General features: G+C 44.7%; 1 protein-coding gene across 1 annotated transcript in view; it reads right to left on the bottom strand.

Annotated features, from left to right (window-relative positions):
- RASSF3 (Ras association domain family member 3) overlaps positions 1–26,499 on the bottom strand; it is a 36,499-nt gene extending 10,000 nt beyond the window's left edge. Inside the window, exon 1 of the mRNA XM_056847207.1 lies at positions 26,362–26,499. Within this exon, the coding sequence (XP_056703185.1) occupies positions 26,362–26,490 (129 nt within the window). The 5' untranslated portion in view covers positions 26,491–26,499. The remainder of the gene's footprint in view (positions 1–26,361) is intronic.
- Between the last annotated feature and the right edge of the window lie 676 nt (positions 26,500–27,175).

Raw genomic sequence — 27,175 nt, 5'->3', positions numbered from 1 at the left:
GAATATGAAGGTAGGCTTCTTTTAGGTCCAGCGCCATCATGTAGGTTCCTGGTAAGAGGGATTCCACAATGGAGCGCATTGTTTCCATCCGAAAACGCTTCTTCAGGATCCTGCGGTTGACAAACTTCAAATCCAAAATTGCCCTCCAGTCCCCATTTGCTTTGGGGACTGTAAAAAAGATGGAATACACTCCCTGAAACCATTCTTGGTTTGGGACCATCTCTATGGCTGCCAGTTTTTGAAGATGGAAAATGGCCTGAAGAGTTCTTTGATGTTTCTTCTTGTTTGCTGGAAGTGGGGAAGGAATGAAGCGATCCGGAGGTGGGGTAGAAAATTCCAGGAGGTAGCCCCTGGAAACAATCGGCATGGTCCAGTTGTCGGGGTTCGATTGTTGCCACCTTGTTGCGAACGCTTGCAGTCTTCCGCCGATGGGGAGGGAGCTGGAGTCATTGGGGGTTAGGTTTAGCAAACTTGTCGGATTTATCTGACCGGGTTTGCTGGCCTTGCCTAAGGAATCTGCCGCCCTTACAAAAGGTTCGGGAGTTGGAACTATTGTTGCTCCAAGACCCTTTCCTGGACTCTGATCTGTATCTGAAGGGAGCTCTGGGGGCACGAAAGGACTGGTATCCGGATGGGCGATTGTCCTTTCTCAATTGCTTAGGCATCACGTGTCTTTTGTCCCTAGTTTCTACTAGGATTTTATCCAACTTCTCTCCAAATAACCTCCCCTCTTGGATCGGATAGGCCATCAATGTAGACTTGGCCTTGAAGTCAGCAGGCCAAGCTCTGAGCCATAGTGAAGCCATGGATTTGGCTGAGAAGGAGATAGCATCCAGAGAAGCATCAGCCATTAAGGAAGTTGCCTTAAGTACCCTATCCAGGCCAGCAACCACACGTTGGTTCTCCTGAGGAACCAGCTGGATAAGTTTCTTTATCCAGAGGTAGGAAGCTCTGGCAAAGATGGAAGTAGTTGCGTTTGCTTGGATCGCCATGGCAGCAGCCTCATGAGCCTTCCTGGTCAGTGATTCAGCTTTCCTGTCTAGTTGGTCTTTGATGGAACCAGCGCCATCCTCAGGAACTAGGCCGGGGTTTTGAAGGTCAATAACAGGAGCCTCCACCAGGGGGACCTTGAGAAGGCTCATTGCATGAAGTGCTAGGTTGTAATTCTTTTTAACCCCACTAGGAATTGATTTCCCTGAAGTGGGGTTGTCCCATTCATCTGTAACCGCTTGCAGAAAAAATTCTGGAAAAGGTACCGTGTTAGTCTGGGGCCTTTTCCTAGGAAAGCACTCCTGCACTCCCCGCTTGCGTTTTGGGGAAGGATCCTCTAAGGCTTCCTGATCCTCCATGAGGTCCAGTGCCAGAAGGGCCTTAGCTAATAGACTCTGAAAATCCTCCCCAGAAAACAGCCTTGGCTGTTGCTCATCTGGAGGGGGGATGTCTTCGTCTGAGTCGTATTCACCTTCCTCGCGCTTCCCTGGATCCGAGGACTGATCCTCCTCTGAGGAAGGGTCCTCGTCTTGAAGCACTGTGGACTGAACTGTGGCCTTCTTGGCCGCCTTAGTGGGCCACTTAGCGGAGGTAGAGGGGCCAGGACCTGGATCCTCTCTATCAGTGCTAGAAGGGTAGGAGGAAGAAGAGTGTGGGGAAGCTTGCTGCATTACCCAGGGGAAGGAGGGGGGAAGCCTCATTTGAAAGGCTTGGAAGGCTTGCCATTGCCTCTGTAAGGCCAGGTTGACCAGGTCACTAGCCTCCTCACTGGAAAAGGTCCGCCCCTCACTCCCAGCACTCAAGGGGGGGGTTGCCACCTCCCGCCTGGAGCCCTCCTACCGGTAATCCGACGAGGTTCAAAGGCTGCACCAAGGTAGCAGGCTGAACTGGGGTCGTCTTTTTGGCGGACGATGGAGCAAGCTTGGAAGAGCCGACCTTCTGCTTGCTGGAGCGCCTCTTTCTTCTCTGTGCGCCCGGGAGCGGCGCCACCTTCGGCGCGGTTTTTCGCGCCTTTTTCTTTGAAGACGCGGGCTCCCCTTCCTCGCCCGATAGCGTTGCCGCAGCTGCCTCCCTGTCCGATGATCCGCCAATGCGGTCATTGGAGGGGGCCTGGGCGGAGTGGACCAGCCCGCCAGCTTGAAAATCCTCAACGGAGAGGAGGTCGTCCTCCCTCTCCGTTGTGGCGTCGGCCATCTTGGATGAGTGGCCGGCTTCTTTTAGTCCCTCGCTAACCCGCCCTAGCGGGAAGGGGGGGACGAAAAAACGAGGGGGGGAAAGACTAGAAAAACGGGGAGACAAACGAGGACGAACAGGCACAAAGGGAAGTTTTTTTAAAAAAAACGAAATAAGCTAGAGCTAAAGGAGGTCGCTGCTCTCCGGAGCAAGGCAGGACAAAAAAACTGGGGATAGTGGGCGGTCTTCCCGCCAAGGAGACAGGAAGTTTCCTTTGGTCCTGCCTCCTGGAAGCAGCGGGAAAACACCCAATCCTGAGATGCCCTTGCCTCGGAGGAGAAAGGTTAGGTTTTTGGATCATGGCTTTCACTTTCAAAATGAAGCTCTTCTGTCGGAATATTGTTTGCCCCTCACAAGGGCAGGTAAAAATGTATTTGGTAAGAGCGTCGCAAACCTGATAAGGAGGGCTTTAAACTAAATCCTGAAGAGGGAGCAGAAAGACAAATTCAAAAAAATGTGCAGCTACCGTGAAAATTTGGGAACTCTACATCTAAAAATGCCCCCACAGGAGCTCCTCAAAAAAATTCTCACATATTCTCTGTTGTGTATACAGCCACTAACTTCACAATGATTTTCGATAAAGAAGGGGGCGACCCTTTCAGGGAGGGCATAAAATTGGACCCCCTGACCCAAACTGAACCAAACTTTGGGGTTCACGCAAGAGCCCCTTGCAGCTACCCTGAAAATTTGGAAACTACCTCTAAAAATGCCCCCACAGGAGTTTTTTTTTTTTGGGGGGGGGGGGGAACTCCCACAGGCTAACATGGATACAAATTTTTTCGGGAAAACCTTTAAAAAGCTGGAATACCCATTTACCTGTAGGGATATTCGGCTTATTTCAGGTTTCCTGAAAAAATTGGGTCCAATAAACCTGAACCCGAAATTTACCAAATAAAAAATAAAAAATTGTACAGCCCTTCTCCCAGCTTGCAGATGCAGCAGAATGCTAGACTATGATTCATGCCCTTAATTCCTATTAAACACTTCCTCTTCAGATCATGATCCTTCTTGGGGGAAAACCATCCAAGCACCTCTCAACTTGGAGAGTTGAATAGGCACTTCCTAAGCAAGGCTCCATATTCCTTTGAATCCCAAAGCTTTCTGAAATTACCTATTTATGCACCTGAATCAACTAACATGAGCTTCATAAGATCAAGACATAACTATAAACAAGGCTTTGTTTTCTTTATGGTGTTGTAAGTAACCATATCAAGAATGCATTGTGTACAACTATACTCAAATTGTACCATAGCTTCTGGAGTTCCATTCTGTAATGGTATGCCCAGGTCATACTGTGCTATTTCCTCCAGAGTGCAAACCATAAAACCAAGCATCAGACACGTGGCTCCCTGCCTCATCTACTCACCTGGTATTCTGACTCCAATGCCCCTTTTCCTACTCCTGCTTTCCCAGACTGGTCCAGGGACAAGAGAATCCAATTAAGTCTCCTTTTATCTTTTGGATGGCCTGATGCCTTACAGTTAGCAACCAGTGAGAACTTTCTTCCACTTGCCCCTTCTTTCTCGATCTGCTGTCTGCAAGACTGAGAGAGGACTAATAAAGGAAACGCCACACATGATGCAACTTGGGGGGGGGGGTACTGCTAGATCTATGTCTACATATGGTGGCACAAATCTATGCTGTGCTCACAGTGCTTTTACCCAGCTCTGGCTGCAACCTTTCTTTCAGAAGTGCAATCTAACCTGTTATCCATTTTTTTAATCACATTCAGATTGGACTGCTGCAATGTATTCTATGCAGGGATGGTTCTGAAGACTGGGTTAGATCCTGATGATAATTTCTGCTAAGAGAAGGCTCTTCTTTTAGAACAGAACTCCACTTTCTGCTGTATACAGATCTCAAAATTGCTGCTCCTGCCAGAAAGGAACCCCCCAAGAATAGCACGAGGCACAAGCAACAAGAATACTGTGGGAGTGGGAGAAATCTGCAAAAACTGTCCGTCCGTCCCTTACATTAGCAAAAATTGTATCCTGGACCCACCCCACTGTTCAGAAGCTTCAATTAGTTCAAAACTATGCAGCAGCGCTGCGGACTTGCATAGTGGGGTGGTATCACATATCCTCATCTCTAAGAATAGCTACACAAGGGCTACACATTTGATTATGGGCACAACTCAAATGTGGATTCTCTAAATGCACGGGAACCACTCACACCCACCAGAACCTCTAAACACTTATGACCTTCCTCAAAGGCCTTGTTCTATGTGCTCTCACTTGCAGAACCACAGCAGATGTTTAGAGACAGAGTCTTCTCAGTGGTGGCAGCCCTGTTATGGAATGCTCTTCCCCACTGCAGTTCACCTGGTGCTTATCTTACATCGTTTTAGGTGCGTTTGTGTACAAGTTTTTTTTTCCTCTCCCCTCTATATCAGCTTAGCCATGGAATGTTCCAATACTTATGCTAATTTTGAAGCTCCCCCCAACTTTTGAAATTATAACATCTTTTAAACTGTTTGTTTATTTGTTAAGGCCAAACTTACTTACTAGTATTATGGAAACTACTATGCAACTAGCCAACAGTAGGGAATGAATTTTTTAAAATAAATAAATAAAAGCCCTGCAGGGTGCTCTTGCTTTTCTCAATTACACAGGCAAATTCCATATATATTAGTAAGCTGAAAAGTGATCCTACTACTAAATGGAGTAGGTTGCATTTATCGTATTTCTCTTGAATGAAGAGGCCACTGAAAGCTGAGGCAAACAATTAGACTCCAAAAATTTTACTTTGGACATAAGCCACTAAATCAGGTTGTAAATAAACAAGTTTCTCCCAACTCCAGAAAGAGGTCATCAGGAAACACAGAGTGAAACGCTTTGTTCTGAATTAAGTACACAGAAAGATGTGTGTTGATTTTGTAACGTAAGGTTCAAAAACTTCCTTCATTTTTAAACACCAATTTCCCTATTACATGCACAGGAAACCGTCACAAGGAAACAGTGCTGCTCCACCTTTCCTTAAATCAAGACTTCAAGGTAGAACTTACCATCAAGACATGTGGAATCTATTGTTCCTCGACTGGAAAAAGGCAAGACTCTACAAAATATAACTCACATATATTTTAAAAAACAGAGTTTATTTCAAATACAATAAAAAAACACAATCAGCTAACAACATAACAGATTTGAAGTACACTAGGGTTGTTTTTTCAGAATCTGAGTTTTTTATTTTCCTTCAAGGATACGAACTATTTGGTTTGCTTCACGGTTTCCACATATTCTTTGCACTCACGAAGAAGTCTTCATTTTTACAAAAATAAAATAAAATAAAATGAACAATGTTTTAATTAGAGTCTATTTGCATGCAAATGGTGAACATAAAACAGCATTTCTAGAGCAGACTAAAATTAATCTAATCCAGAATTCCAATAATAGCCACCCACCTGTACATATTACCACAATACTTTCAGCTGTATTAAAGGAGCTGGCACTAATGTCTGTCATTCAAGCACAGACTAACCACAACCTCTCTCCACAGGCCATGCTTACTTTATACCTACATTCTATTTTTAGCCAACAATTTCTAGCATGTTAGGAAGTGTATTCCACCCATCTGCAGTGGTATGTTCCCTTTATACTGTTCAACAGCTCCATAAAAACATGTGTTTGAAGCCACATCCAGTTATCCTTTCCTTTTATCCCTTAGAAGCTCCTTGATCAATTGATCTTGAGCAGCATATATCTAGTGTTGGAGGGATATAAGGATTGAAACAAATCTTGCCACTGACAATGTAGCCTTGGGGTCCCTATCGCTTAGTAAAAAAGGCATTATGTCAGTCACAGCGGCATTGGATTTGTATATTAAAAGGGGGGAAATATAGTGTGACAGTTTCTCATCTAAGATTTTTTGCCATAAGGATTTAAAAGGGTCATGCTTCAGAAAAGCTAGGAACCCCTCAGTGCTAAAGCACAGTTTAAGGTGTAGTTTAAAGGCGGCCAACCACGCCCTAGCTTCAAGTGACATTTGGCCAAACTCGGAACGAAGAGTAACGCCAGTAACACATCGAGGGGCATTTAGGAGTTTTCGTAAGAACTGAAGCAGTGGACGATCTATAGATTCATTGATGACTGTTATCCAGATGGCAACACCAAAGAGGATAATTGGGGTAATTTTCAGGTTAAAAACCTGAATAGCCCCTGGAAAATATTTGCCACCTTTGGTGTGAAAAAAGTTGACAATAGCACCAACCCCAGGTTTAATTTTGTTGGACACTGCTTTTTGATGGGCATTCCAATTTAGGTTATGGGAAAACAGAATGCCAAGGTAAACAAACTCCTTGACTTGGTCAACCTCAAAGCCATCTAATACCCAGCGAAAAAGAGGCATTTTTCTCCTCTTAGTGAAGATCATAATCTTAGATTTATGATGGTTTATTTTAAGACCTTCCCTAGAGCAGTACTCAGAAAAAGTTTGCAAAGACCTTTTCAAACCAATTCTTGTGGGGGACAGGAGAACTGCATTGTCAGCATAGAGTAGAATTGGGGTGGGATGACTTGCAAGCTTTGAGGGGTGGCAAAACTGAGAAATTGGTTGCCATATCATTCAGGTATAGATTAAACAAGAAAGGAGCAAGGAGGCAACCTTGTCTAACTCCCTTGACCAGTTGTAAGTCAAAATAAATTGCCTTCTAGTTACTGAACCTTACATACATGCTGCTAGTGAAACCTGATTATTTAATCAGCGGAGGGGCAGGGAGACATTCCAAAGCAGTAAAGATGGGAATAAGAACAGAAGTATTTGGTCTCATGATGTACACAGTACTAGACAACTAGAAGCTAATAATTTGCCATGCTTTTCAAACACAGGAGGGAATATATCGATACTCCTGAATGATAAATAGTGTATGCTTTGAATAAAGTTTTATAGCCCTATAAAATACAATTTAACACCAATCTATTGACAATCTAGCATTTCTATTGATAAACTAACCTACTGGGTAGCACAGAGTCAGCTATATTATTACAGCATTGAGTCCTAATCAATGGTAAGAAACATCTTTTAAAAATAGTTGACATTTACAAGCCAGCAAGGGAGTTATCAGATTGAATCTTATCTAAGGCATGCTGCTAAGATTTTTTTTAAGGAGAACACTGTTGATAAATGTACTCTGCACAGCCAGTTTCTCCAGGAAGCAAGAACCTGTTGGTCCTGGTATAGTTTCAGTTTGGACATTTGTAGGCCTATCTTATAAAGAAGAACAGAGACACTCTGGGCTTACTTGTCAAGCTACATAAAGTAAAAGCTGTGTTACCTGGCATTTGATATCCAGACAGCTAGGTTAACACACATCTATCATACATGGCAATGCAAATCCTCTTTCAGTTAACCAGAAATAGCATTGATAGCCATTCTCATCCATTTGCAGTGCTTATGAAGTCAAATTTGTAAACTCATTACTAGCAATACATCAGGGGTTGGGGTTGTACTGGGAGTCACTAGGAGAGAAAGGATGAACAGCCATTGCCTGGGCAGTTCACTGCTGCTGATCCACCTCTCACTCAGTGCCAAATTTCCCACTGAGGGCAAGCAACGAGCCACGGCTTTTACTGGCTCTGCGGCTTATGGCAAGACTAGCAGTGAACCCTTTTGAATGCCCTGCAGAATGGTGGGAGCAGTAGGCAACAGCATAGCCAGCCTGACATAAACCACTCCAACTTGGGAAATTCCTGGAGATTTGGGGTGGTGCGTTGGGTGGACTTCAAGGAGGACAGAGACCTTGACAGGGATGTAATGCCACAGAGTCCACCCTTCAAAGCTGCTATTTTCTCCAGGGGAACGGATCTCTAATCAGAAGAACTCTAGCTTCCACCTGGAAGATGGCAATCCAACAAGCAAAAATGAAACTTGCACAGGGGAGGAAATCCCACCACCACCCCTCCATTGCCGCCGCTGCCACTGACTCTGGGCCCAGCGAAGCTCCCAGCCTCTGCTGCGGATCCATCTGCAGCTTCCTTTACCCCCCCCCCCCCGCCAGCTTCCTCCCCCACCCCCAATCACCGCTGCTTCCGGGCCCAGCAAGGCTTCAAGTCCCCCAAGTTTGCAGAAAAACCTGTTGGGGGTCAGTCTGCCCCCTATTTGCGGATTTAAGTATCCATAGGCCGGGGGGCAGAATTGGGCATTAGATATACAGATGGCTTGCCAGGCAACACAGCCCCACCCTTCCCTGACATCTTGCGGGGCTGGCTTCCATCACGTGGGGGAAGAAAAGATAGACCATCCCAGTATCTTATTTACTTTTTTAAATAAATGGTAGATACACTGCTTTAATTGCATTCTTCATTTTTGCATACAGAGAAAAATTGAGTAACCATCTGATTAAAGCTTGATCAACTGGCAACCCCCGTATTCTATGGGTGCCAGATCAAGCTTTTACTGTATATCATTCTCCATGTTTCAGTAAATATCAGCTGATATTCACAGGGGGTTTTCCCCCATACAAGTAAGAAAGGTTAACACCAGCTAGGATAAAACCTCATGTTTCAAAAGTTTATGTGAATTGCGGCTACCAACAAGAGCTAAATTTATTAATACTCCAGATTTTTTTTTTAAATGAGTTTTTACGGTTTTATAACTAGGTTTAGGCTTTCCAGGAGTAAGCTTCAATGCATTACATGGGACTTACTTCTGAACAGACCTGTTTATGATTGCTCCCCATAATACACTGAACAGAGTCTTTCAATTTAAGGTAGTAGCTTTAATCACAGGAAAGTCACTCATAGTTATTTGTAAAGTGAACTTGCCCTCAGGTTCACGATTATTTTCCATAATCCTTAATTACTAATGTCAAATACTGTACTATTTTTAGATCTTGTTTTCACAACATACAAAAGACATTAAACAAATGAAGCTGGAGTCTGAAGCAAAAACTTTTCACAATTTTACAAGTAGAAAAGAGTAGGAGTCCAGTAGCACCTTAAAGACTAACAAAATTTCTGGCAGCATATGAGCTTTTGTGAGCCACAGCTCACTTCTTCAGATCTCGATCAACTGAAGAATCTGAAGTATATGAAGAAGTGAGCTGTAGCTCACAAAAGCTCATACCCTGCCAGAAATTTTGTTAGTCTTTAAGGTGCTACTGGACTCCTACTCTTTTCTACTGCTAGTGACAGACTAACATGGTTACCCATCGTGATCTATCTCTATGGAAGGCACTACAATTTTTCAAACATGCCATACTAAAGGTACACTATAATTGAAGTTTAGGGGCATATAAACTCAAACTAACATTGGCTGTAACAACTTCCCAACCAGCAAAAGGACTAGCTAACCTAACATACTGTCCATAAATCTGGAAACCATATTAACTAAATTGAACTAGATAGGCAACAAGAATTAAATTCACCATATAAACCATGCCTCATAATATGCAAGAGAAACTGAAAGATTACGCAGAGTATTCAATAGGTAGGGAACAACCTGAAGCTGAATGAGCCCCCCCCCCATTCTATTCAAGACCATTTGGATTTTATTTCAAAGAATCAAGCAGAGAGCAGGCACCATGTCAGAGATCTTCAAGCCGAGGGATCACTGCACTAGAACCTTTGCTATTTTCTCAATCAAACAGAGTTGCACTTACCTGTAACTGCTGTTCGTCAAGATGTCTTCTGTGCAGGCACACATTGGGGACTGCGCTTGCGCAGGCCAACCTCGGAAAGGATTCTTATAGCTTCTTAATCCGATAGGGGGCGCCGAGACGCCATTGCGCATGCGTCCGCCTTCCCGCCCTATGACGTGGCGTAACGGCGCCCCCTCTCCCAGTTTAGTTCTTTGCCCACTCAAAGAGGCTACTATAATCAAAAAACAATTAATAAGTTCAATAGATGAGAGCTCTCCGAGGGGCAGGAGGGTGGGATGTGTGCCTGCACAGAAGACATCTTGACGAACAGCAGTTATAGGTAAGTGCAACTCTGTTTTCGTCTGCGGTCTTCTGTGCAGTCCCACATTGGGAGATTATATAGCAAGCCACTCACCTGGAGGCGGGGAAGAGCTCTCAGCCAAATAACGACTGTAATACTGCTTTCCCCACAGCTGCATCTTGTCGTGCATCTACATCGATTGCATAATGCTTAGCAAAAGTCTCCGATGAGGACCAGGTAGCGGCTCGACAGATGTCCTTGATGGGGACCCTCTTGCGAAAAGCAGCTGAGGATGACTGGGCCCTAGTGGAATGCGCCCTTAAGGATTTGGGACACTTTTTACCAGCCCTTAAGTAACAGTGGCGTATTGTCTGCACTATCCACCTAGACAAGGATTGGGAAGAAGCAGCCTCTCCTTTCTTCGGACCAGCAAAACATACAAACAGGGAATCTGACTTGCGAATCTGTCTTGTACGATTCAAATAATATAATAAAGCCCGTTTAACATCTAAGGAATGAAGAGTTTTTTCTGGTACAGACTGTGGATTTGGGAAAAAAACAGGTAAACATAAATCTTGCCCCAAGTGGAAGTCCGACACCACCTTGGGCGTAAATTCAAGACTGGTGCGTAACACTACTTTAGAAGGGAAAAACTGAACAAAAGGAGGGTGACACTTTAGCGCTGCAATCTCACCAACCCTCCGTGTAGATGTGATAGCTACTAAGAAACACACCTTGTAAGACAACCATGACAGGGGAACCCTTCCCAAGGGCTCAAAAGGTGGAAGCATCAACTGAGCTAAAACTAAGGACAGTGACCATTGTGAAATAGGGTCATGCCTGACTGGGAACATATTTGCTAGACCTTTCAAAAATAATTTAGAGGTAGGATGAGAAAAAAGAGAATATCCATCCACTCCTACATGAAAAGCAGACAGAGCTGCTAGATGAGTTTTAACCGACGAAAAACTTAAGCCCTCTGTCTTAAGGGACAATAAATAATCTAATACCATCGGCAGAGGACATGACGACGGGAAACATTTCGAGGACCTAACCCATTTAGAGAAACGTTCCCACTTAAAAGCATATGAAACTCTCGTAGATGGCTTCCTTGAATTTAAAACTACTTCCAAAACTTGATCAGATAACTTCATTGAGGGGGGTTCAGCAACCAGGCTGTCAGCTGAAGAGTGCCTGGTTCTGGATGACGTATCCTGCCCACTGACAGTAGGTCTGATGCTGTCTGCAGGCGCCTGAAATTGCCCTGGGCGAGATTCTTCAATTCTGTAAACCAAATCTGTCTGGCCCAATATGGGGTTATTAAAATACAATGAGCTTTGTAAACCTGAATCCGAGCCAGTGTCTTGGTAATTAATGGGGTAGGTGGGAAGGCATAAAACAGGGCTCCCACCCAGGGTTTCTGGAAAGCATCCCCCAGGGACCATGGGTCGTGACCCGCCCGGGAACAAAAAAGAGGTGCCTTTTTGTTTTGGGACGTGGCAAACAGATCTATCTCGGGGAACCCCCACTCCTGAAAAATGGGTAGAATGTAATCCCATTTGAGAGACCATTCGTGATGGTAGGAAAACATTCTGCTCAGGGAATCTGCTTCGATGTTCTGTATTCCTTGAATATGGATGGCTTGAAGAGACACGTTGTGTAGGATTGCCCATTTCCAAATGCTTTCTGCTTCCTTGCACAGAGTGAGGGAGACTGTACCCCCTTGTCTGTTTAGATAAAACATTGCGGTGGTGTTGTCTGTCTGGATGAGCACCGCTCTGTTGTACAGGATTTCTGCAAAAGAGATAAGAGCATAACGAATAGCTCGTAGCTCTAAAACGTTAATATGAAGGGAAAATTCCCGAGGAGACCATAATCCCTGGACCGATAGTCCTTGACAATGTGCACCCCAACCAATTAAAGAAGCATCTGATGTGAGAACCACCTTAGGCATGAACACCCCAAAAGAAACACCAGAAACCAAGTTATGCATTTGGGACCACCATTGCAAGGTACGTAGTACAGGCCTAGGGACTGAAAACCTGGTTTGTTGAGACTGGGTCAGAGGCTTGAATTTCCTGACAAACCAATTTTGGAGGGGCCTCATGTGTAGTCTGGCAGTTTAAATAACTGCTGTAGTTGATGCCATCAGTCCCAAAAGTATCTGAATACGCAAGGCCGATTGATGCCTCATATTTAAAAAGGAACGTACTACACCCAATAATTTGTGGGCTCTATCAACGGGCAAGGTTGCTTTACCTAGAATAGAGTCTAGAGAAGTGCCAATGAATTTAGCTGTTTGAGACGGGACAAGGGCTGATTTCTTAAAATTAACCATAAGGCCCAAAGAATTCAGGCAGTCCAGGATGAGTTCCCTCTGAGAGATCAGCTGGTCTATGGAAGGAGCTGTCACTAACCAATCATCCAAATAAGGAAAAATCACACAACCCTTGGTACGGAGGTGAGCTACCACCACGGCCATACATTTGGTGAAGACACGAGGAGCTGTGGATAACCCAAAAGGTAACACTGCATATTGGAACACCTTGTCCCCTACTACAAAACGTAAGTACTTTCGATGTTCTTCCTTAATTGAAACGTGGAAATAAGCATCCTTCAAATCAATAACAATATACCACCAACCAATTTTTAATAACTGTAAAACATTGCAAATAGTTAACATGTTAAACTTTTTATACTGTAAACATTTATTAAAACCTTTCAAATCAAGAATGGGGCGCAAACCGCCATCTTTTTTGTCAACTACAAATAAACGAGAATAAAAACCTTCAAAGGAAGTTACAACAGGTTGCACTGCACCTTTAAGAACTAACTCTTCTAGGGCAGTTTGTAAGGCTGGAGACAATGTTGGACCACTGTCAAATGGGGGGTGATCTAGACTAGGTAGAAATTGAAATTCTAACGAATACCCGTGTAAAACAAGTTGCAAAACCCAAGCATCAGAGGTTATGTTCACCCAGGCCGAGAAAAAGGAAGATAAACGGTCACCAAATATGCAGGGACAACTGTCCCTAACCTGGAACAAGTCAGAAAGATGGTTTGGGACCTTGCCCTCTCGGGGATTGAGACCTCGGGGCGGTGGGCCTGGACCTAGGAAATCTCCGTCTGTTCTGGTGCTGGAAAGACTGGAACACTCGTTGTTGTCCATAAGAATTGGGTGGTGGAGGAGGTGGTCTCTGGAACCTTGGTTGGTAGGTAGTATTCCTATAGCCATAGCGTGGTCTGTGAAAACTGCCAGGAACTTGAACAGATACCCCCATGTACCTGGCATCTTGTTTCTCCTTTTTAAGCTGGCTGAGGGTGTCATTGGTGGTCGCAGCGAAGAGGCCCTTGCCATCAAAAGGTAGATCTTCAATGGTACTTCTGACGTCTTGGGATAAAGCCGTAGATCGGAGCCAGGCAAATCTGCGTAGGAAGACTGAGGCGGCCATGCCTCTGGCAGCTGACTCTGAGGCATGTCTGCCAGCGTTCATTTGATGTCTAGCCAATTGAGTCCCTTCAGATATTACCAACTTGGCTAGCGACTTTTGTTCTTCAGGCAGGTCCTGCAGGTAAACAGACATCTTCTCCCAGAGGAAAAGATGATAGGCTGACATGATAGCTTGGTAGTTTCCAATACGAAAGCCAAGTGCGTCTGCAGAATAAGTTTTCCTGCTCAGAACATCTATACGCTTACTGTCCTTGTCAGACGGTGAGGAATGGCTGCCTAGACGTTTGTTTTGTGATTCAGCCACAATCACTGAAGAAGGGACTGGGTGTGAAAATAAAAACTCACATCCTGTAGGAAGAACTTTATACATGCTATCTACCTTCCTGGATGTTGATGGAGTAGAGGAAGGGTTTTCCCAAACTTTCTTAGCTACGTCCATAAAATCCTCTAACACTGGGAAAGCAGTGGAAGTAGAGGCTTGAGGAAAAAGAGGAGACAATATTTTCTCCTTTGGTTTAGGTGCTAGGGATTTAGAATCCAAACCTAAGGCTTTAGCTGCTCTGGTCATTTGTTCTGAAAAGCTGGTAATCTCTTCACCCGAGGGACCCGGCAGGTGATCTCCAGAGGCTAGATCTGGACTGGCTTCAGAGGGATCCTCTAATCCCAGCTCAGAACGAACTGACTGAGAGTCTTGGTCTAATTCAGAAACACCCAAAGATAAGTGGTGATCCAATAGGGGTAGTCCCTCTTGTGAAAGCACTGGTTGAGACTGTTCAGTAGGCCAAGATGGAGGCTGTTGAGGCAGGTGGGGTTGGGGACCCCAGGGTGGATAAGGATACCCTTGCCAAGGGGCTGTTTGAATTGGTCCATACCACTGAGGGGGCCACCACTGAGGCATTACAGGGGGTATGGACTGCTTCTGAGACCCCACTAGATTCGATGTTGGAATCTGATGTTCGCTGGGAACAGATTGCAGGGAGCCATGTATCTCTTTCAAAAACAAATCAGGTAAGTCATTGTCCGAATCCGAAGATTCCTTTTCAAAATGAGGGGAGGGAGTGCGGAGGGGAGGGGGAGTACGATCGTCCTCCCTAACACTCGGATCCCCAGGTGCTTTGGAACCGGTGACTCTCGGTTCCTTAGATTTCTTATTCAAGTGCTTGGTTTTGGCACGCGCCTTCTTAGGGGGCGGTTCAGCAGTGCCCTTAGCTTTCTCATTCGGAACCGGCGAACGAGGGCGGGATTTAGAGGCGGACGCTAGCGTCGGTTCCGACCGCACGGATCCGATCAATTCCGATTGCGTCATTTGGTCTCGCTCGGCCGATGACTTCGAGGCCGGCATTTGATAGCCCGACAAGATTTTCTCATAGAGCCAAGCTTTTAAACGGGAAGCTCTATCGGCCCGTGCCTTTGGAGTAAATTGCAGGCAAATTTTACAGGCAGTTACATTATGGGATTCACCCAAGCAGAGCACGCAAAGCGAATGCTCATCCGTTTTAGACATTTTTGTGTCGCATTGCAAGCATTTTTTAAATAAAGCCGCTTGCGCCATGACTCCTCTCCTTTTCTCAATGTTCTCTCTTTTTTTTTTTTTTTACAGATAATTCTAACCGTGAGCTGTGAAGCGAAGGACGTCCTTTCTTTCTGGCGGCAAAGAACGAACTGGGAGAGGGGGCGCCGTTACGCCACGTCATAGGGCGGGAAGGCGGACGCATGCGCAATGGCGTCTCGGCGCCCCCTATCGGATTAAGAAGCTATAAGAATCCTTTCCGAGGTTGGCCTGCGCAAGCGCAGTCCCCAATGTGGGACTGCACAGAAGACCGCAGACGAACCAATGCTTACTTTAAGATATGTTGCGGTCTTCTGATAAACCTTTGAAATTGCAATGCAATAACGTGGAAAACTAACTGTTCCAGGAAGCCCAAAGATTCACCGAGTTCTTCCTTTAGTAGTATACCCTCTCAAAAAAAAAAAGAGAGAGAGAGAGAGGTTTTATAAGACTGGTAGGTAGAAGCTCAGATGGAGCACAACATTAAACTCTGTCTAGCAGATGACATCAAGCAGGTGTCAAGTAAAATATGGAAAGTGGTCAGATTTAGCAAATGGCCACTTCACCTGAAAAGTACTTGCTGCTTTGCTCTGGTGACAGAAGATTGCTTCCACTACACTTGGAGTAAGTATAAATAGACACTATTGCCAGGGCCACCTACCTGCCCTAAGATAAGAGAGCTAAGTCTCATGGGAATGGGGATCAGGCAGAAGAGACGAACGCATGCAGGGTTGGAAAGTCACTTATAGAAGAGCTGTGACCAGGAGAAACTCTTAGAATTCAGGAAGGACAAAGAAAGACAGATGACACAAACTCCCTTCCCTCCAGCTGAGGCTTCATTAAGGAAGCCAGCAGGTAGGTGTCACCTCTACCACCTCCCTCAAGGGAAGGCAGCCAGGCACAAAAGTGGCACACATCATTTTTAATGACAGTGTACATGCATGCACACACCTTCCACCCCCCACCTAAATCTGGTAGTTCCATGGCTGCAACCTAGAACACTCTACTGTTTCTAACATGGTTTCTATCCTCTTCATCATGGCTGACAGCCAGGCTATCCTAAAAGTAAGCCACTGACTTAAAGGGAGGGAAAAAATATCCTGGCACTCACAGATAAACAAATTACGATCTTTATCGGAAAGCAATCCCATACTTCTCAAAATCCTTATCTAAAAATAACCTCCCCCCTAAAACCTCAACCTCTGAGGCTTGCATACACTTCAAAGTTGAAATTCCAAGTATACCTACCTGGGAGCAACAACTGCTACCCACTCTATGATTTACTTCCAAACAAACCTGCCTAAGGGTCATTATGTTGGGCTCTGAAACACTCCCGCAATGACAGCAGCTGTACCACTTAATGCTGGGCTGACTGGAGATAGGAAAACCTCCAAATCAGTTCCTCAAACCACTTCCTCAAAGTAAGAACAATTGAGAATGATAGGACATCTTCTAAGTAAAAGAGAGCCTTAGAAATTTAGCGCCATTAAGATTTTCCTTAAACTCCATCTACTTTCTGGAAAAAGCTGCACTGGCTAAATTTCTATCATATAACAAGGGAAAAAATGGCATCTTGATTTTCAGGATGCAAGGCTGAGACATAATGCTTTATTTACCAGACATGTGAGCCTGCTGGCTGCAATTCTATACAACCAAGAGTAGTGGGACGTACTTCCCAGCAGACATAAAGAGGATAGTACTGCCAGAACCTCTCTGTACAGAAATCATTTTGCAGCCACAGATCCACTGGAGGTAGACCTACACTTCAACAAGCAACAGCAGCTACCAGAAGCAGGACTGGCATGCTGGTGATCTCACAACAACCCCCTATCCCCAAGTGACTGGGGTGGTGGCCACCAGCAAATTAGTTTCCACAGCAGGGCACTATTCCTATCATCTGTCCTCTTCAACTTCCTCTAGGCAGACTCAGTCCGGTCTGTCTGTGAGTAAGTTAATGGTAGTTCATCAGGGATAACAGCTGTTCAGTCTCACCAGATATGGCAATGATGTGGGCTTTGGGAGACTGGCAGGGTTCAGCAACAAGTTCCTTTAAAGTGGCCTACCTTGCACACGTGCACATATATGTTCATGCACACATGCATGCCCTCCAGCTTCCCACAGGCTATGTCCCCTCTCTGTACATGTCATCCAGCTGGCTGCGCTCCTGTGTTTCACTGTGGATTCCCTGTGTTTTTATAGTCCTCATCTTTTGAGACCCATACTGTAGATATAGTTGGAGACACTAAAATTATACATTTTGACCCTTAACTATGTAAACTGTCACAGAGACAGAGAAACTGGCATAATGTGCAGTTTTTATGCATATGCTGATTTTTCTCCCCCAAGAAGCTTGGTATTAAATATGAATGAGATGCTTTCACCACTGGCTAGTTATGTCTCTCACCCTATGGAAAACCCGGTAATAGCTGTACAGTGCAGGAGATGGGAGGAAGGGGAGAGGACAAGATTTTCTTCAGCATCGCACACTTTAATTTATTAAACCTACAAACGATCTTTGTCTTCTGTATTTGTCTCTTTTAAATACATATATTTTGAGCCAACAGCAGTGTTAGACAGAGCAATGGGGACCCCTGAAATATATGGCGGGGGAGGGGAATGGGAAATAATTATAATATTGAAACCCCTGATTAATCTTGAGCTCAGCAGCAACATGTTCATGAATTCCAAACACAGCATGTGGGGAAGCAGGAGCTGCAACCATCAAGTGATGAAGTAAATGCATTCTGCACATGCTCAAAAGTACTTGTCTTTTCTCAGTCCTCCTACTGAAAATAGTAGTCCTGGGCTAGGCCTTGGTGGAGAACAAAATTTATCTGGATGGAGCATAATAGGCAAAAAACCTAGTCTGTTAAAAGGTGGGTAGGGTGGGAAAGAATCTTTTTTGTATATGTGCACACTGTGTTTGGTTGCAGTATGCTGATGGAGCTTATCTAAATCTCCTGGTGATGCGGTAAAGGTCCTAAACCACTGCCTGGTGGCTGTGGTGAAATGACTAAGAGTGAACAAATTGAAACTAAACCCTGGAAAGACAGAAGTAATGCTGGTTGGGAAAGCATAAGGTCTTGAAGGACATTATGCTCCCCACTTTTGATGGGGTTCAGATGACCCCTGCCAACTTAGTCAAGAGCCTCGGGTATACTGGACCCAACATAATTGCTGGAGAAGCAAGTTTAATGCAGTTGCAAAATAGGCTTTCTTCTAACTCAGCCTAGCTCGAAAAATGACCCCTTACTTTGATATGGCTGATCTGACCACCTGGATCCATGCCACGATGAGATTAAGACTAGACTATTGTAATGCAGTGTACATTGGTCTCCCTTAAAAATCAATTTGGAAAACTCCAGTTGGTGCACAATGCCACAGCTCAGCTATTATTGGGACCTAGAGGGAGCATTCATATTACCCCCAATCTACAGTCACTCCACTGGCTGCCCAGCAGTTACCGGGATCAATTTAAGTATTGGCTATCATATATAAACCCCTCATATCTGCGAAGCCATTTCTCCCCCTATGCTCTGCTACAACAGCTTTGCTCATCTGAGCAAGGCATTCTGTAGCAGGTGCCAACTTGCAAATGGGCAGTCAACAACTGCCCATACATGTGCCATCTCTGTAGTGGCCCTCCCCTTGTGGAATGGCCTGTCTGAGGAAACCAGGAAGGCTCCCATTTTCCTGGCTTTCCACAAACTATGCAAAACTGAACTATTCAAGAGGGCTTTTCTACACATGCAATAAGGTAGTACTGTTACAAAAGGCTTCACAAAGTTACCTGGATAAGTTACTGATAACTGTGGTCTGTACTACTGTGTACAGTTTGCTGTGGGTTGGCTCCCGTTGTATAGTTCTGTCATGTTAACACTTATGCTTTACTTCAGTTCTGGGTTTTGTTTTAGATTTCTCATTGTATCTACAACCCAAATCCCATTTCATTGTTTATTGAATGTTCCATCTTGTTGATTGTATTGACTCACTCTGTGTAATCTGCCTTAAATCCCAGTGAGAAAGGCAAACCATAAATAATGTAAATAAATAAATATTTCCTAAACAGCAAGATGATGGGGATTTAAACCTAGGAAATAAACCATTATGCTTGCTTAGTTTTGTGGAGGGAGAGGAGCCTGCAGTTGTTTAGTAGTGAGGGGAAAGCACTCTGCATGTACTTTGGAATCCTTTCATTATTCCTGCTTAGGAATTCTGAACCACAGATACACTGACTGATGTTGGGTAAGTTGAATGGGAACACCATGCTCTAAAAGGTATCTATGCAACAAAGTTCATATACATGTGTTTGTATTCAGTTTAAAAGACTAAACAGTGAACCAGGAACTTCTTGCTTCAGATCCAGCCTCTGCTGCAGAACGGACCCTGAAAGCACTACTATCAGCTTGCAGTCTAGGTATGCCCTTGAAGTTTACAAAACTGTTCATGTACCTCAACTGTTCAGCAGCTAGCATGTAGGGGGGTTGTACCCGGCAGCTTAGCTCTTAATTCTTTCCAACTACAGCTAGAAATAGTTGACACAGTGTGGTGTTTTCTTCTGTTATAAGTAACCTCATGATATTTTACAGCGTTTCTCAGAGTTACAAACCAAGGGAACGCTTTGAACCTATGCATTATGAACCTATGCAATTAACCAACTGAAATGAATCCCCTAATAGCACAATGGCAACAATGAGAGAACTAGAACAAAACTCTATATATGGCAGTTCACTAAACAAAACATTCCATAATTATCCAGTGTGTTTATCTTTGTAGATTTAAGTTAGTACCTGCAAGCTATTTTAGTTTTATATGTGAAAGGAATCAGGAATGTATAACCAATCTGATCACACAAGTCACTGAACATCCTAATCTTTGTGTTTATAAACCAAGGGAAATAGGAACTTGTTCTCATACTGAGTACCAAATTACAAAGTCTAAACAAATCTTCATGTAAGAGATACAGAATGCCAAGGGATAGGCCCACTAAATCCTTTCAGCAATTCAACCAAAGCTTCAGCTGCTATTGTGCCTGTTTCAGATCCACTAAAGACAAACAGGGATAGTCAAAGGGGTTGGGGTTACCATAGCGTACATAGCATAAATCCTCAAATTACTTGTACTTTGTTCACGATTATTTAGACATGTTAACACTCTAAGACAGACAGACCAAGAAGGAATTAGTGGTAAAAACCATCCTATCCTTTCTGCCAGATTATGCTAGTTACTGCAACAACCACAGGACCGTGTCAGGAGCTTTACAGCTAACAAAGTGTCCTCCTCCAATCATTATTTCAAATAATAAAAATGGACTATCTGCAAGATTTGATCTGTAGGTAAATTAAGGTGGACTGAGAAATGGAGTACAGTGTTCCTGATGACTACTGCGTCACTACTTAAGCCCAGCAAATTTATTTTCCTCTTCTCTTACAAAAGTTGTTCCACAAATGAAGCAAAAGCTCGCAAGATCGTGGAAAGGATTTCTTCCCATTCTCAAGGACCGTACATGGTTCTGGGATTCAACCCAATGTCTCCCCCACATTACTTTCTCTTCAGTAATGTCTCATGTCATTTGAAACCAAGTACCTGGATTGTTTCCACAGCCTATACCGAAAACTGATATCCTAAACAAAAGCCAGTTAATCCTTTCTTTGCAGAATGGAACCAAGATGCATCTTTGGTCAAATTTTTATAGGTAAAGGTAAAGGTCCCCTGTGCAAGCACCAGGTCATTCCTGACCCATGGGGTGACGTCACATCCTGACGTTTCCAAGGCAGACTTTGTTTGCGGGGTGGTTTGCCAGTGCCTTCCCCAGTCATCTTCCCTTTACCCCCAGCAAGCTGGGTACTCATTTCACCGACCTCGGAAGGATGGAAGGCTGAGTCAACCTTGAGCTGGCTACCTGAAACCAACTTCCGTTGGGATCAAACTCAGGTCGAATTTTTATGCCAATGCATAAATAAAGCAGTTGTGAAAGAGCCCAATACTATTACTTGAATGCAAGTATGAAGTATTGGAACTATACCAATATAGAAACAAAACAATAGCTAACCATTCCTGAATATCGCGCATATCTTTTATAGGCCCATTTTTCCACTACCCTTGCTTTATACAAGACAAAATAGAAAACTAGATTTTCCATCTTAGTCATCATAACATGGTTGGATCTACTGTCTAAAAAGCTTTAGGAATATTTATCCAACTATTTACCGAAATAATGAAGCTAGAAATAGGCAATAATAATGTATATTTAAAGGAGAATTGTCAGTATGCTCAGTTTGTATGAACCACCATTCATTACTGTCATTAGAATCTGGGTTTTTAATAAATGGTATTGTTTTATGCATATAAACTATGAGAAAAGAAGGAGATGAGCTTAAGAAATGCTATATCCTTAAATAAGCAACCTGCTGAAATGTTAATTGTTTGAAAGAACTTATTGGGTTTTTTTCTTATTATTATTGCCTACTTGAAGGATGTGATTACCAAACACAGTGTTTGTACACATAAGGGTTTACGTCTTTAAGCCAAAGGCAGGAAGTAAGCCAGTCCGGTCAGGTACATCATACTAGTGAGAAAACGACTGCTCTGGCTCACCAAAATCTTTAAAATGCTGCCTAAGCTGCTCCAGGCTCTCACGCTCCATCTAGGTACGAATGTTCAACAATTTGTGCCCTTTGCACATATAGTGCTGAACACACAATGTTTGGGCACATGAAGGTGTACTATACTGAGACTATTTGTATATCAAGGTTAGTATTGTCTACTCTGACTGGAAGAAGTTCTCCAGAGTCTCAACCAGAGGTATTTTCTTATCACCTACTACCCAATCCTGTTAACCACAAAAGCGGACATCCAGCCAGCAACTTTCCATACGCCAAGCAGATGCTCCACCACTGAGCCACACCCTCTCTTTCATATACATGAAGTGAATCCCAAACAATCGAAGCTGTAGCTTTCCTACATCTGGACACAGATGACATCTTATTTTAATATATCTGAAAAACATGTTTTTGAAGACCATGAGTACTTCTTGGAGAATGTTTGAATATAAAGAAGAGAAAGACATACACACTTGACATCTTTAAACAGACAGAGAAATGCCAACAATTTATACTACCATCTCCACAAGTCTAGAATAATTACATTGCACAGCCCAGAGTGCTTACAGATGGGTGTGTCAATTTGTATTTCCTTCTTCCTCTAACCTCTATGCCAATATGCTCATCTCCTATTCCAAAGGGATACTCAGGCACATAGATTGCAGCAGCAAACCATCCTTACTTGAACAGCTACGAAGAGACCCTACAAAACTGCTTCAACACTGCAAAAAATAATTCACTGTTTCAATACAAGGAAATTTTTTTGCAGCAATTCACAAACTAAATTCACTCTGGTTAGCACAAGAGATTGGGAAGGGAGGAAAGGGAGCATTGGAACTGACTGGTTCAAATGCTTCACCTGATGAAATGGGAAGCTGACTCAATGTGCCCTGTGATTCAGCATGTAGCAGTCACAGGACTGATCAGCTACACCCACCACACATGCTACTACCAAACCACTTCCACAGCTCTAAGATACTAGTGTGTTGAAAAATGTAATACGTTGTTATGTGGTGCCAAATGAAGTGGTCACATAACAACTTCATCTGGCAAAAACTCCAAAAATTGAGCATTTTGTCAAACTTAAGCAATTGTGCACACCTTCATTAAAGAACATAGTAAAGAAATGCAAGCGTACACAACTTTATAATTCAAGAATGCAGACACATTTCGGTTTACTACATACCAAAGTTCACCTAAGAGCACAACGGACCATTTTCACATCATTGCTAAAATTATATTTACAAAAAAGGATTAACAAAACATCCCTGCAGATTTTACATGCTTCCTTAGAGAGAACACAAAGCTCATGTAAAAAGTAATAATTACCTCAATCCTCAATTATCTTGCTCAAGAATCACTCAACAAGTTACAACATCCTTAAAGAAGAACCACTAAATTTGGGACAATAATGGTATACCGTTGAGTACTACCACAAGGAGTCTCCTAAAAGGCCAGGTATGTAATTAAAATTTCAGCACTTCTTCCACTGCTCAAAGCACGTCACATGTGAAATCCAAATAATCATTACAACAGCCCAATTAATAGAGACCAATATTTTTCTTACCCTTCAACCTAGCTTTTGAAAAAATATAAGAAAAAAAGCAGTATCAATATGGTTCATTCTTGTGAGGCCACAATTTTTTGCTTAAAGACAGGGAAGAGGAAGGAACCAAAACACCAAACAGAGATGCAGTTTGATAACATCTACATAACAGTAAAGATCCCTTAGCCTAAATTTATCTGCACTAGTGAAATATATTAACTCTTCTGTCAAATAATGAGTTTCAGCTATTTAAGACACTACTAATGGAAGATACAAGATTTTCAGCCTAATCTTAAGGGAGGGGGAGTTCCAGAGCGGCCGGGGACAGTGCAGCCATGCCAACCACAGCAAGCCGAAAATACATTTTCTAAAGAAACCCCATGGAACTCTCTCTAGAGTGCCATGGGGCGACGCCTGCCATTTTTCAGGTGTAACTCGGTGCTTGCAAAAAGGGGAGTTCCTTAGGACTTAGGGAGTTGATTAACATCAGCTCTGCCCCCAGGAATGCCCCCACTGGCGCCAGCACAAGGTTTTGAACTGGAAAAACGCTGCCAGCAAGGTAGCACTAACATGCAAAGGGAGTTGCAAGGTTGGAGAAAACCATACGTAATTGCAATGTACAATCACCGTGAAATAACACGGTGGTTAAGCAAGGTAGTGCTGGCACCTGAGCCTCGTGCTGATGCGCGGCTCCCCTACATCAGCATAAATGCCCTGCAGCCGGCATCCGTGCCCACTTAGCCGGCACAAGTGGCACTTATGCTGACATAGGGGGAATGTTGGCTCCTGAGCAGCTCCGGTCTCCCCCTTCAGGATTGCTCTGTTATACTTACTCCTTGATTGCTTGACTTAGAGACTATCAGCCCCTCTGGCTCTCACTAAAAGCCAGAGGTAGAAAAGCATGCCCATCTGCATGATATAGAAAGATTTTGTGTTGCTAGTAACAAGACTTCTGTATTATACTCACAAATTCTTTAACTATACACCTTTCCCTTTCTTTGTCTGCCCTGACATCCTCAGCATATCCATCTATGACTCACTCCTCTGACTCTTCCACCTTTTCAAATGAATCCACCCAGTCTCCCTTAACCCTCATTTATGTTTCCAATTCCAACCCAGAACACCTGCACAGTGCCAACTCTTTCCCCCTCTCAAATTCCTCAATCTTTGGTTTATAAAACCTCAACCAAAAAACAAGGTAAAAAAAAAGAAAACCTAAGTACATGTAATGCCACACTCCTGCCAGTTTCTCTTGCTTCTTCCTGCTCTCCCTTCTCTTTCAATTCAGATTGTGAACTACTTGGGGCACCACATACATTAATGGTGCCTGTCTAATACACTGGTCATCCTTATCTATTAATTCCCGTGCACATCTTTCCAACAGTGCCAAAAACTACAGGCCAAACACCACCCAATTGTTATCTCAGTGAATCCTGGCTGGCATTGCTTACAGACTTCTAGCAGCTGTTACAATCCTTGGATACCAAAAAGTCAATGAGGAATAGCTGCAGCCATCTCCTCCAGTAATGGAAGGGATAGATTATGCTTACCTTAGAGCCTTACATCCAAACCAAGCTAGCACTGATGACTGCTACATTCTTAACCATTGTTGTCATCCTGATCCTGTGCGTAATGCCATTCTAATTTGAAAAACAATGTTTGGCAATACACTAGGCCTTGTCTTTCCCCCTAACAGCATGCAGAAAAGCTATATCACCCTATGATTCAGAAGGAATCATTCTGACAAAACTTCAACTATGCCAGGGTGCATTTAGTTAAAACCAGTTAAAGAGATTAACAGTGCAATCATATGCAGCTGGAACAGCTCTGTGCAGTACCTCAGACATTCACTGGAGCATAATATAAAATACAAGCAGAGAACCTGCAAATACTTGAAGGTGGCATCTCATTTTTTTCCCTTTCCTGAATGCCCCTATAATAGCTTCTCCCTTTTTCCTGCTACCCACCAGCCTACCAACTTTTATCTGCCACATGTCTTCAGCTGTTCCTCCTTCTGGCAGCCTCTTCCTGGTAAAACTGCACTGGGCTGGGCCTAGCTGCACGGCTACAGTTGAAGGCTGGCAAAATAATTTCACGTTTTTCTGCCAACCTGCAGCTTTTCTTAGGTTTGTAGAAAGATCTGTCTTGTTTGTCCATTGCTTCAATACCTGGATTTAGCCAGTATCAAAACTGCAAGGAACTTACTAGGGCACCAATACCATATTAACTATGATAGCTGAAGCACAAAATGTACCAACGGCCCTACACTGGTAAGTACTTTTCACTGGGTGGCATCACACTGAAAGGAGGCCACCAGTAACTTGTGCCCACCTCTGAATGTTGTTAATGAATCAAAAGAAACGAGAACAGCTACTTTAAAAATTGCACCTTCTAATAACACATTCCTACCTCGATTACCATTTCTGACCGAATTTAAACTTTGAAATGACAAAGACGACCTTTTAGCATAATAAATAAACCTGAACGAAGCCCGGGGCATGCTGGATAGATATTCTACTCAAGGCCTGCCTTTGACGCCCTTTCCCGTAACTCCTATAATTTTCTAAGGAGAGGCGAGCTTGGAAGGCCATGCGGCTTCCCAAACCAAACGACGAGACACACTGAGAAAGCCACTTTCGAGCCCACCAGGAGGGCTGCCCCCTCCATTCCCCCTCAGACAACTTCTGACAAAGTTCCCCCTCAAACGCCCGCCCAACGCTCGCGGAGACCTGCACGTGGCTTTGACCAGGGCAAAGGGAGAAGGGAGAGAGGGAGAGAGAGGCATAGCGGGCAGGCGGCCCAAACCGGCCGTTTGGCTCGGCTTCCCAGACGCCGCTCGCGGAGGCCAACGGCAATCCAAAGCTTTCACCCGGCCTCTGCCACCGCCGAAACGCGGCGCAGTAACGGGCGGCCCTTTCCGGCAGAAGCCCAAGGGGCAAAGGCTTCTACTGGACACGTGGGAAGGCGCGGCCTGCGGCGGGTCAGGCCAGGGCAAAGCGCTCGGCGTGGGACCGGCACCAGCCCCGGGAGTCCCGCCGGCCCAGCGCGCCGCCCAGGAAGCCGGGGGGGGGGGGAAGACAGAGAGAGAGAGGCGGTTCGGACCCCGCCGCACTCACTTGCAGGCTCTGCTTGGCTTTGCCGAGGGGGCTCCTGAAGAAAGACGTGCGGGCGGTGAAGAAAAACTCCTCGGACTCCGACTCCTCCCAGCTGCTGTAGCCGCTGCTCATGCTGCTCGTCCAAGTCATGGGCGCCGCCCGCCGGCCCGCCGCTCCTCCGGGGGCCCCGAGGCGTCTCCCCTCCGCCGGGGCTCAAGCGGCAGGGAGGTCCGCCCGCTGCCGCTGCCTCCCTGGCGGCGCGCTGCGACCAGCTCGCGAGCCGCTTTGCGAGGGGAGCGGGGCCGTCCTAGCTGGGCCGGCGCCGCCTCCCCGCCCGGCCCGGCCCGGCCCGGCCCTCCCCCGAGCTGCGCTGCTGCCCTCGGCTGCCTGCTCTCAGCCACCTGCCGGAGAACTTGGGACTGCGAGGTGGGCCGTTCGCTTCCCTCCTTCCTGGTGAAGCGGGACTCGGAGCACCCACCTCGGCAGGTAGCCGCGCCGCCTAGGCTTGGCTTCTGCGGCCATGCCTGACGTGCCCCTCAGAGCGCTTTTGTCTTGAGAAACCCCTTCCAATCTTTGGCGAAGGGCCAGCCTTGGTGACGGCCCAAGGTCGTTAGCCTGTTGCTCTTTATAGTCATGCAAAAACGCCTCAGGCGAGAGAAGAGCAAGCGGCGCCAGATGTCTCCTATTGTAAAGGGATGGTCCTTACTTTAAGAGCATTACCCACATCACAATGGATTTCTCTTATATTATGCACCAAAGCTCTGGATTCCCCCCCTCAAGCATCTTTCCTTCAAATTCTTTTATTTTGCCAAGTGGTGCAAGTAGATCTGGAAGA

The sequence above is a fragment of the Euleptes europaea genome, chromosome 3 (genome assembly GCF_029931775.1).
Source record: "Euleptes europaea isolate rEulEur1 chromosome 3, rEulEur1.hap1, whole genome shotgun sequence".
In the NCBI taxonomy this organism is placed as follows: Eukaryota; Metazoa; Chordata; class Lepidosauria; order Squamata; family Sphaerodactylidae; genus Euleptes; species Euleptes europaea.
This window is presented reverse-complemented; position numbering and strand designations above follow the sequence as displayed.